The sequence below is a fragment of the Callorhinus ursinus genome, unplaced genomic scaffold, assembly GCF_003265705.2.
Source record: "Callorhinus ursinus isolate GAN/ISIS: 27379988/994484 unplaced genomic scaffold, GSC_fseal_2.0 scaffold140, whole genome shotgun sequence".
NCBI lineage: Eukaryota > Metazoa > Chordata > Mammalia > Carnivora > Otariidae > Callorhinus > Callorhinus ursinus.
The window spans coordinates 90,660-101,767 of record NW_027397202.1 but is presented as its reverse complement, the minus strand read 5'-3'; the positions used below and the strand labels follow the sequence as shown (position 1 = coordinate 101,767).

General features: G+C 65.6%; 1 protein-coding gene across 5 annotated transcripts in view; it reads left to right on the top strand.

Moving 5' to 3' along the window:
- The window catches only part of SBF1 (SET binding factor 1), a 28,579-nt gene that overhangs the window by 10,766 nt on the left and 6,705 nt on the right, over positions 1-11,108 (top strand). For 2 of the 5 annotated variants that reach the window (XR_003205552.2, XM_025858634.2), the window contains exons 16-36: positions 704-853; positions 1,133-1,201; positions 1,285-1,443; positions 1,519-1,784; positions 1,871-2,043; positions 2,127-2,200; positions 2,278-2,473; positions 2,693-2,820; positions 3,321-3,499; positions 3,600-3,736; positions 3,847-4,054; positions 4,207-4,403; positions 4,501-4,638; positions 7,765-7,842; positions 8,162-8,343; positions 8,442-8,621; positions 8,957-9,058; positions 9,130-9,315; positions 9,384-9,510; positions 9,598-9,728; positions 9,799-10,029. Coding sequence is in view for 4 of the 5 variants with exons in the window: in XM_025858634.2 (XP_025714419.1) it covers positions 704-853; positions 1,133-1,201; positions 1,285-1,443; positions 1,519-1,784; positions 1,871-2,043; positions 2,127-2,200; positions 2,278-2,473; positions 2,693-2,820; positions 3,321-3,499; positions 3,600-3,736; positions 3,847-4,054; positions 4,207-4,403; positions 4,501-4,638; positions 7,765-7,842; positions 8,162-8,343; positions 8,442-8,621; positions 8,957-9,058; positions 9,130-9,315; positions 9,384-9,510; positions 9,598-9,728; positions 9,799-10,029 (3,291 nt within the window). In the remaining variant the exon portion in view is untranslated. Of the gene's footprint in view, positions 1-703; positions 854-1,132; positions 1,202-1,284; positions 1,785-1,870; positions 2,044-2,126; positions 2,201-2,277; positions 2,474-2,692; positions 2,821-3,320; positions 3,500-3,599; positions 3,737-3,846; positions 4,055-4,206; positions 4,404-4,500; positions 4,639-7,764; positions 7,843-8,161; positions 8,344-8,441; positions 8,622-8,956; positions 9,059-9,129; positions 9,316-9,383; positions 9,511-9,597; positions 9,729-9,798; positions 10,030-11,108 lie in introns of all 5 variants that reach the window. The other 3 variants (XM_025858636.2, XM_025858633.2, XM_025858635.2) reach the window with 3 other exon arrangements.

Here is an 11,108-nt window from a genome sequence, read left to right as displayed (position 1 = left end):
CTGCTGGGGGCGCGAGGGGCGGGTGGTACCAGGTGTCCAGCCCCTTCCTCGGTGCAGCTGCGCACAGCCTGTGGGGGTGGCTTGCAGGAGGCTTTACTTCATCTTTTAGACATCAGAACCTGCAGGTTTCTGCTGCTGAGTTTCTTCTTCATCCTTCCTGACGGAAGTGCGGGCCCACCCCAGTTGTGTGTGTGTTGGTCTTGCCGTCTGTGGTGCTCAAGAGCTCCTCTGGGTTTCACAGCAGCCAGATTGCCTCACGGCTGCACGGTCTCCTGGGAGGGGCCTTCAGGGCTCCCAGTGATTTTACGATGAAAAACAATAAGAGAACAAGCACATGGCCCTTTCTGTGGCCTGCCCGATGCCCAGCTGGCCACCAGCTCTGCGTTAGGTTTATGCTTTTTGGACACTGAGGCCCTGGCCAGTGGCGGGGCTGTAGACATAGGAGCTGGTACGTGCTGGGGCTCAGGGCCAAGGGGCTGCACCCCGCTGTGGGTGTGCAGCGTCTCCGTCTCTGTGGGGCAGTGAACTCCTGGAGTCTAGGCACACCTGACCTGGACGGCTTCCAGATCCCCTCTGTGCTTAGAGCCTGGGCTCTGGCCTCCCGGGGGCCACTGCCCTCCCCTCCTGGGCTCTGTGCCTTGTGCCTCCCCCTCCCTCCAGGGCATGGCTGAATGCCCCCAGCCTCATGTTCCCCTGTCCACAGCTGCTCCCAGCTGTCCTGAGGGCCCTGAAGGGGCGCGCAGCGCGCCGCTGCCTCACACAAGAACTGCACCTGCACGTGCAGCAGAACCGGGCAGTCCTGGACCACCAGCAGTTTGACTTCGTTGTCCGCATGATGAACTGCTGCCTGCAGGTGAGGCCGGGCCCCCATCCTGCTCCTGGTGTGGATGGAAGGGTGGGGCAGACAGGGGTTCCCCGGTCTACCCGTGAGGGTGCATGTTCCGGCGGTGCCAACAGCTGGGGAGATTCTGGTCTGGGGGTGGGGGTGGCAGGGGGAGGACCTGAACCTCTGGGCGGCCCTTTGGGAGCGGCGCAGACAGGGACAGTGCCGGGAGAGGCTGCTCTGGCAGCGGGGCTGGTCAGGGCAGGGTGGGCGTGAGGGCACGTTTCGGGCAGCTCACGGCTCTTGCAGGACTGCACCTCCCTGGACGAGCATGGCATCGCAGCGGCTCTGCTGCCCCTGGTCACGGCCTTCTGCCGGGTGAGTTCTGGAGTCGCGCCGGTGCCCTTCCCTCGCCCCATCCTGCTGCACCTGGTGACCACCCCCCGCACCGGCCTCTGCAGAAGCTGAGCCCGGGAGTGACCCAGTTTGCGTACAGCTGCGTGCAGGAGCACGTGGTGTGGAGCACCCCGCAGTTCTGGGAGGCCATGTTCTACGGGGACGTGCAGACCCACATCCGGGCCCTCTACCTAGAGCCCGCTGAGGACGGAGACCACGTGCAGGTGTGCGGGGACCCCCGGGCCTCGGGCCTCAGGCCAGCCCAGCCCCGTCCTGGCTCACCTTCAGCGCTGTGGCAGGTGGGGGAGCTGTCTGCACGGGAGGACGAGCGCTCTGCCCTGGATGTGGCCTCTGAGCAGCGGCGCCTGTGGCCAACCCTGAGCCGAGAGAAGCAGCAGGAGCTGGTGCAGAAGGAGGAGAGCACGGTGTTCAGCCAGGCCATCCACTACGCCAACCGTATGAGCTACCTGCTGCTGCCCCTGGACAGTAGCAAGAGCCGCCTCCTGCGGGAGCGTGCAGGGCTGGGCGACCTAGAGAGCGCCAGCAACAGCCTGGTCACCAGCAGGTGTGGCCGGGGCCTCGTGGGCCTTGGAGGGTGGGTGGGGCTCGGGTGGCTGGGCCTGTGCCCACCATGCCCCGTCCCTGGCCTAGCATGGCGGGCAGTGTGGCAGAGAGCTATGACACGGAGAGTGGCTTCGAGGATGCAGAGACCTGCGATGTGGCCGGGGCCGTGGTCCGCTTCATTAACCGCTTTGTGGACAAGGTCTGCACAGAGAGTGGGGTCACCAGCGACCACCTCAAGGGGCTGCATGTCATGGTGCCAGGTATGGGGGGTCTGGGTGTGGAAACGCTCTCCTGAGCCGGGCAGGCATGGGGGGCCCAGGGTATGAAAGCAGCTGTCTCCCAGACATCGTCCAGATGCACATCGAGACTCTGGAGGCTGTGCACCGTGAGAGCAAGAGGCTGCCCCCCATCCAAAAGGTGAGCGTGGGCCGGGCAGGGCTGCGGGCCCCAGGGCCTGGGCGGTATCCTGAGGTGCCCTTCTTGTCCCTGAGCAGCCGAAACTGCTGCGGCCACGCCTGCTACCCGATGAGGAGTGTGTGCTGGACGGCCTGCGTGTCTACCTGCTGCCAGATGGGCGTGAGGGGGGCGCGGGGGGCACCGGGGGGGGGCCTGCACTGCTCCCGGCTGAGGGCGCCGTCTTCCTTACCACGTACCGGGTGATCTTCACGGGGATGCCCACCGACCCCCTGGGTGAGCCTTTGGACTCTTCGTCTGCCCCCACCCTCCCGTCCCCCCCCGGGTCCTCGGGGGGAATAGGACTTTCCCTCCTTAGGGGCGCGGGGTCTCTGTGCAAGACAGGTTGTTGTCTGCCCCCCTCCCACCTGCCTGGGACCTCCATAGCTCTGGTACCCCGAGACTCTGTGACCCCCTCCCCTGCCCTCCCCCTGACTCTGCCCGGCCTGTGATAAGTCGGGGAACAGGTGGTGGTGCGTTCCTTCCCGGTGGCTGCGCTGACCAAGGAGAAGCGCATCAGCGTGCAGACCCCCGTGGACCAGCTCCTGCAGGACGGGCTGCAGCTGCGTTCCTGCACATTCCAGGTCTGGCCAGGGGACGTGCTGGGCACGGGTGTGCTGGCGGGCTTCGGGGCCCCTGCGTCGTGGCTCTCACAGGCCCACAGGCTCTGAGCCCCCAGTCTCGTTCCCACGAGCTGGTGTTAGGCTGGACCTCACCCGTGGCGCCTCTGATGTCTGTGTTCACGCTCAAGCCGCTGTGCTATAGCTTGGTGTTGTCAGCCTGTGTGACATGCTGGCCTTTAGGGCTCTTGTGCTTGTTTGGGGGGACCCTGACCCTGGCATCTGTGTCTGCAACATGCGCTGTATCCCGCACAACTGAAAGTCACACAAATGTGACAACTTGGTGAAGGACTGGGCCACACACAGCATGACGAGTGGCCCCTGCACATGTCCACTGTCCCTTAGGAGGACGCCCCTGCCAGGCTCCAGGGGGTCCCCAGCTTCTTGCCAGGGGCCTGCGTGCCTCTCTGGCCAGAGCCAGAGCCGAAAGCGCCCGGACTCTGAGAGCCTCTTGTCTGACACAGCTGCTGAAGATGGCCTTTGACGAGGAGGTGGGGTCTGATAGCGCCGAGCTCTTCCGCAAGCAGCTCCACAAGCTTCGGTACCCGCCAGACATCAGGGGCACCTTCGCCTTCACCCTGGGTTCCACCCATACACCCGGCCGGCCACCCCGCACCACCAAGGACAAGGGCCCTTCCCTCAGGTGTGGAGCTGGGCCCTAGGTTCCCACCCCTCCTTGTGTGTGTGTGTCCCCGCGTCCATTCTGCTGGCCTCTGCTGACCCTATGCCCGTACCGCTTCCAGGACCCTGTCCCGGAATATCGTGAAGAATGCCAAGAAAACCCTCGGGCGGCAGTACGTTACTCGGAAGAAGTACAACCCCCCCAGCTGGGAGCACCGGGGCCAGCCACCTCCTGAGGACCAGGAGGACGAGATTTCAGGTGGGTGGGGGCGCGGGAATCCCCAGGTGGTCTGAGTGAAGACCACATAAGCAGGCAGGGGGCCTGGGCATTCTGTGGGTGACTTGCCCCGTGTGCCTGGCCCGCCCCAGTGTTGGAGGAGCTGGAGCCCAGCACACTGACCCCGTCCTCGGCCCTGAAGCCCTCGGATCGCATGACCATGAGCAGCCTGGTGGAGCGGGCCTGCTGCCGGGACTACCAGCGTCTGGGGCTGGGCACACTGAGCAGTAGCCTGAGCCGCGCCAAGTCTGAGCCCTTCCGAATCTCCCCGGTCAACCGCATGTACGCCATCTGCCGCAGGTGAGCAGGCCGCCGAGAAGCCGTGCCCTGGCTCCTGTCCAGTGGCGCGCGTGGAGGGAGTGTGGCAGAGGCTGGGGGCATGGGTGGACTGTGGCGCTGGGGGCGTGCCCTGTCCCCTGCGGCCTCACCCAGACAAGTCTGACTCCTCACAGCTACCCGGGCCTGCTGATCGTCCCCCAGAGCGTCCAGGACAACGCTCTGCAGCGTGTGTCCCGCTGCTACCGCCAGAACCGTTTCCCGGTGGTGTGCTGGCGCAGCGGGCGCTCCAGGGCAGTGCTGCTGCGCTCCGGCGGCCTGCATGGCAAGGGCGTCGTCGGCCTGTTCAAGGCCCAGAACGCGCCTTCCCCAGGTACCCCCGCCCGTCCCCGTGCGTGCCTGTGCCCCGTGCGCGTCCCCCCCCCGCCCCCCGCCGCCGGGCCTGGCTCCAGCCCCTCCCCCTCCCGCAGGCCAGTCCCAGGCTGACTCTGGCAGCCTGGAGCAGGAGAAGTACCTGCAGGCGGTGGTCAACTCCATGCCCCGCTACGCGGATGCGTCTGGACGGAACACCCTCAGCGGTTTTTCCTCCGCCCACGTGGGCAGCCACGGTGAGGGGTGCTTGCAGGCGGGGGGGCTTCCGGGGGGGCTGTGCTGGCATTTGTGGAAGGCAGGCCAGCGAGAGGGCGGAACAGGTGGGGTGTGGGATCAATCACGTAAGTATCCTGAGGCCGCGCTCTGATCGGTCCCGTCTCCTGCCTGGGCCGAGCTCCCTGACCTCCTTGTCTTCCCTGCCCGTGGCCTGTCCCCAGGTCCCTGCACGCAGCTGGCCCTCGAAACCCCCATCTGGTCCCCATTCCCCCTTTGCCCTGTGCGGCCCCACACTTCCCACCACCCCGGCCGTCGTGGTGGCTGCCCTTTTGTCTTGTCCCCCCACTTCGTCGAGGCCATCTGACTGCTGGGGTGCATCGTTCGTCTGTCCCGGTTGCTTCAGGCTTGTCTGTGCATGTCTCTCCGTCCCCACCCCCACCACGGGCACTCTCAACACCCGCTGGCCCCACTGCGCCCACGTGGATCCCGGCCCTGCCTTCTGTCTGGTGTGGCGGGGTCTCACTGGTGCAGGTGGCAGAGAAGGCATCAGGCCTGGGAGGCTGGGGCCATCAGTGGGCCCTGCTCCTCACCGTCGGGGCACTGGCGTGGGGCGGCCGCAGAGGGGCTTGGGGATGCAAGCATGTGTGCTCCTGTCCGAGGGGTACGTGGCTGTTGTGGAGGGCTGGTCTGACCTCCTGGTGACAGGTGGGGACCTTGCTGGGGAGGTGAGCTGTCTTTGTTCTGGGTTCCCGGAGAGGCTTGCAGGTGGGAGAGGACACCGTGGGGGTCATATTCTGTAAGTCAGGGGAGGAGGCAGTATCAGAACGGGGGCGGCCTCATCCTCCAGGGCCCTTGCTCCACGTCAGTCACTTCTCCTGCGTCGCGCTTACCTCCCAACTGACCCCATTTGCTTCTCCCTGACCCTGTCCTGCCCCTGTCTCACCCGGGTCTCTCATCACCCCTGCCTGACCCTGACCTTCCCTCTTCCCCCCACCCGATCTCCTCCGTATGCCCCTGTCCTCTGCTACGCCTCTCTCCTTGCCCTGTCTCACCCCAGCTGTGCCGTCTCCCCGCCCAACCCCCCCCACCCCCCTGTCCCCCTCCCCCCCGCCTGGATCCCCACGCACGCCCTGGTCCCGTCTGCCTCATCCTCTTGGTCTGGCTGACAGATCCTCAAGGGTTCGTCCTCGGACCTAGGACTCGGGCTGCTGTCCAGCCCATGCTGGTTGTTTGTGCTTGGGCCCTGGTGTCCAGGGGCCTCCGTCTGGGCTTGACCTGTGAGGCTCCCTTTGCTGGCCTGGGCCTGCCCCCCACCCCAGCCTGGCGTCCGCCTGGGAGGTGTGGGTGCCGTGACCGATGTGTACCCTACCTGGTTCAGAGTCGGTACGTGACACACGCGGGGTCACTTGGCTGTGAGACGCGCCTTAGGTGCTGGTTGGTGCAGACACCACGCCAGGGTCCCTCGTTGGTTGGGCCTTCCTCACTCCCCCCGTCCCTCCTCTCATGCTCGTCTGCATCTTTCTGTGCCGTTGCTCCAGCTCCTGGGTTTTGGGGGCAGGTGGCACCACCAGTGGGTGGAGCCTCGTGGAAGTGTGCTCATGCTGCCTGATTCTTCCCGCTCTGCCCACTCCACGGGGCCTCACAGTGAGTGGCCCTGCCGCCCCTTCCTGGAGCAGCGGGGGCGTCTCCAGCTCACACGAGGGCCTTCACCTCTCTGTCAAGGTCTGAGGAGGCCCTACACCCCGCCTCTGCCCCTGCTTGGTGTCGCCCTGCACAGCACATCCCCTACTGTCTGCCTCCGTCCCTGTTTAATCCGTAGGTCTGGGCTCACATACAGGTGCTCTGCTTCTGTCTGTCCTGACCACCCAGTGGGCATTGGGGCCAAGGGGGCCTGGAACAGGGGCAGCCAGTGTGCCCTTGTGGTCGCTTATGGGGGGCAGCCTTGGCATCCACCATTCCCCTCTTGTTCTTCGTTCAAGGGGCTTTTGGTCTTCCAAACACCCGCGTCCATCATCACGTATGTTTTCTGGTTCCTCCGTTGTGGAGAGATTCTGAGGAGCGCCTGCAGGTGGCATCCTCCCCATAGGATTCTTGGTCCCCCGCACCTGTATCTTTCCCTGTTGTGGCCCGGGCAGCAGGGCACTGTCCCTATCTGCCACAGGGATAGGGACACAACGGAGGAACACAACGTTCCTCCACAACGGAGGAACCAGAAAACATACGTGATGATGGACGCGGGTGTTTGGAAGACCAAAAGCCCCTTGAACGAAGAACAAGAGGGGAATGGTGGATGCCAAGGCTGCCCCCCATAAGCGACCACAAGTCCTTGACTGTGCCCAGAACCCCCTGGTGCTGCCTCCCTGTGTCCCCCGAGTTCAGAGCAAGCCCCCCCATTGCCCGGGGGCATCTGAGGGCTCCGCCGTGTGTGGGTTTTAATTGAGACACACATGTCCTTGCTGCGAGTGATCGTGCGTCCTGCCGGCAGCGTGGCAGGTTGGTGTCGTGCTTATTTGCGGCTGCTGCTGTGGCAGATAGGGACAGTGCCCTGCTGCCCTCTGCAGAGGCGGCTGGGCCAGGGCACCGGGGAGCTTCCTCCCCCAGGCTCCCTGGGCCTCCGGGCTCCCTGGGCCTCCGGGCTCCCTGGGCCTCCGGGCTCCCTGGGCCTCCGGGCCTGGCCGTCCCTGCCTGGAAGCCGGGGGCCTGGCCCTCTCAGGCAGGTGGCCTTACTCCGCCAGTGCTGCCCTTGGGGCTCAGGCCTGCCCTTGTCCATGGTTCCCGGCTAGGAGCTCCAGGCTCCAGGCTTCCTCTTCTCTGGGCTGTGACGGCCCCCCCTGCTGGTGTGTGCTGTGAGCAGCTCTGGGCAGTGCCCATGGGGGCTGAGGGTGCGGGGATGGGCTGTGGAGGAGGTGCTGGATGGAGAGCCCAGGGTTCTTGCCTCGCTTCTACCTGCCACTGGCCCGCTGCTCCCTGGCCTGCCCCTGAAGGCTCAGAGGGCCTTGCTTTGCCCCCCGTTGTTTGTGGGGCTCCTGAGGGGCTTGGTGGGAACCCAGCCCTATAGCTAGTCCCTTTGGACCACAGGCCCTCCATGCTGGGCACACCCTCGGGCCTGGGGTCAGGCCTGAGCCTTTTCTCTGCTGTGCCCCCAGTGCCCAGCCCCAGAGCCAGGGTCACCACGCTGTCCAACCCCATGGCGGCCTCGGCCTCCAGATGGACCGCTCCCCGAGGTACCGTACTGGCCACACAGGCTGCCCCCCGCCCCGCTGGTACTGACGACCCCTGTATGATTGAGCAGTCGTGGGCACTAACGTCCCCCCACATCTGGCACTAACAGCCCCGCGTGACAACCGGCACAACCCAGCCCTGCCCACAGCCCTGGGCACTAACAGCTTGAGACCCCAAGTCCCGCCCCAGCCCCCCGACACTAGCGCAGATGCAGGCCCAGCCAGGGTCTTGTCGGCCTCCCCTGCCTTGCCTGGGGAGCTCAGCACCAGGTTAAGTGGTGCCCCGGGCCTGGGCAGGCGCTCATCTGTTTTCTTTGTGCAGGTAAACTGGGCAGTGTCCGGGCCAGTGGGCGCAGCGGTGGGCTGGGCGCTGACGTGGGCTCCCGGCTAGCAGGCAGAGACATGCTGGGCCCGCCCCAGGCTAACGGGGCCCCCCCTGACCCAGGCTTCCTGCGGCCCCAGCGAGCAGCCCTCTACATCATTGGGGACAAAGCCCAGCTCAAGGTGACTGGGGGGGGGGGCACAGGGCCAGGCGGGGCGGGGGGGCAGCGGGGAGGGGGCACAGGGCCTGGGCGCATCTCACCGTGGCTGGCCTTCTTCAGGGTGTGCGGCCAGACCCCCTGCAGCAGTGGGAGCTGGTGCCCATTGAGGTGTTCGAGGCACGGCAGGTGAAGGCCAGCTTTAAAAAGCTGCTGAAGGCATGTGTCCCAGGCTGCCCCGTCCTTGAGCCCAGCTCTGTCTCCTTCCTGCGCTCACTGGAGGACTCAGAGTGGCTGATCCAGGTCTATTAGCCCTACCTCCACTGCAGTCGGTTGGGGGTGGCCCAGAGAAGGCGGGCAGGGGCGGGGGGACGTGGGAGTGCCTGCTTACCTAGAGCCAAGGGCAGATGGGGTCCTGGTTTGCTTGTCTGATGGCACTGGGCCCCGGGAGGGGGTGGTAGACGCTTCCCACCTGGATGGTAGTACTGGGTGGTGGAGGGAGGCTGGGGCCACCTGCTCTCTGTTGGGGTGGGGCAGGACATCTGAAGGACGGGGTGTGGGCCTCGGGGGCCTGCATGGGTGCTGGGGTCCAAGGGCACTGGCTCTGGGAGGTGCTGAGGGGCTGCCCATCCCTGCAGATCCACAAGCTGCTCCAGGTGTCGGTGCTGGTGGTGGAGCTCCTTGACTCAGGCTCCTCCGTCCTGGTGAGCCTGGAGGACGGCTGGGACATCACCACCCAGGTGCGTGGTGGGCCACAGGGGCGGCCCGGGCGGGGTCCTGCAGGCGCTGTGCTGATGGGTGGTGCCGGCAGGTGGTGTCTCTGGTGCAGCTGCTGTCCGACCCCTTTTACCGCACGCTGGAGGGCTTTCGTCTGCTGGTGGAAAAGGAGTGGCTCTCCTTCGGCCATCGCTTCAGCCACCGCGGGGCCCACACGCTGGCTGGGCAGGGCAGTGGCTTCACGCCCGTCTTCCTGCAGTTCCTGGACTGTGTGCACCAGGTAAGCAGGTGGCCACGGTGGGGGCTGTGCCTGCCGATTCTCGGCCCCTCACCTGTCACCCCACACAGGTCCACCTGCAGTTCCCCATGGAGTTCGAGTTCAGCCCCTTCTACCTCAAGTTCCTTGGCTACCACCACGCATCCCGCCGCTTCCGGACCTTTCTGCTCGACTCGGACTATGAGCGCATTGAGCTGGGTACGGGGCAGGGCTGGGCCTCAGGGCAGGGCGGGGTGGCCGGGGCTGGGCCTGGAGGGTGGCCGGGGCTTAGCACTACCCCTGCAGGGCTACTGTACGAGGAGAAGGGGGAGCGCAGGGGCGCGCAGGCGTGCAGGTCCGTGTGGGAGTACATGGACCGGCTGAGCAGGAGGACACCCGTGTTCTACAACTACATGTACGCACCTGAGGACACAGAGGTGAGCCGGGGCCTGGTTGGGGCAGGCGGGCGCCTTCCCGCCCAGCGCCTCACGCCACACCCGCCCCCAGGTCCTGCGGCCCTACAGCAATGTGTCCAACCTGAAGGTGTGGGACTTCTACACCGAGGAGACGCTGGCCGAGGGGCCCCCCTACGACTGGGAGCTGGCCCAGGGGCCCCCCGAGCCCCCAGAGGAAGAGCGGCCTGACGGGGGTGCGCCCCAGAGCAGGCGCCGGGTGGTGTGGCCCTGTTACGACAGCCGCCCCCGAGCCCAGCCGGATGCCATCTCACGCCTGCTGGAGGTGAGCCCCGAGGCGCCGTGGGCATACGCATGTGTGCGCTTCGGTCCAGGGGCCCTGCCCCTCTTCCCACCCTGTGAAGTGCCTGCCAGCCTGGGGTGGCTGGCCCCGCCCCACATTGGGTCGTGTTTGCAGGCAGTGATGACCAGAGGCTGCTGGCCTGGACCCCTGGGTCCCAGGAAGTGGCTTCTTGGTCCTGGGCACATGTACGGTTGGCCCTCAGGGAAGACAGGGTTTTCCCAGGGAGTGTTCCTGCCCTCTCCCAGACTGCCGTGCCTGCTTCCCGGGTGCCACTGGCTGTCAGCCATGCCCGGGCCCGTGGTGGCCCTGGGTCCAGCCTGCCCCATGCCTCCGTCAGAGGGAGGTGGGCCTGTGGGCCTGGAAGCTGGGAGTTGCCGTTCTCGGGGGACACGGGTGTTCAGTCCCAGGAGTCAGGATCTGCCAGGGCAGAGAGCTGGCCTAGAGGGGGGCAGGGCAGCGTCTGAGAGCCCCGCACAGGCCTCGGCTCCGGAACACCGGGGGTCTGCGTTCCTCTCACAGCCACTGGCCGTCTGGCTTTTGGGGGATATCTACACACTTGGGAGCTTGTTTCATTCTGGGGGAAGAGGGTGCTGATGCCGGCCCTTTGGGGAGGTGGGGAGGTGCAAACAGAGTTAATGTATGTCAACAGCGCAGCACTGGGCCTGGCCTAAAGGCACCCGTTACCCAGGGGTTGGGGGGGACACGGGTGACCCACAAGTTGAGGGCAGAGGAGACCCCCTTTGTCTCTGGTGATTCTCACTGTCTTGGAGTCTGACGTGAACCGTGCGGCTCAGCGTCCTCACAGCGTCATCGTCGGCCTCATCCCAACTCGTCTGCGCCTTCGTTTGAGCTGGGTTTCTCGCACTCAGCACGTGGTTGGTTTGACCCAATCTGACGGTTTCTTTCATTGGAATTTTTAGTACCTTTACACTTGGTTATTGACATGGTTGGGCTGGAGTCCGGCTTTTTTTTTTTTTTTAAGCAATCTGCACACCCACCGTGGCGTTTGAACTCATGACCCCGAGATGAGTCGCAGGCGCCACCCGGGGCTAGCTGGGCGC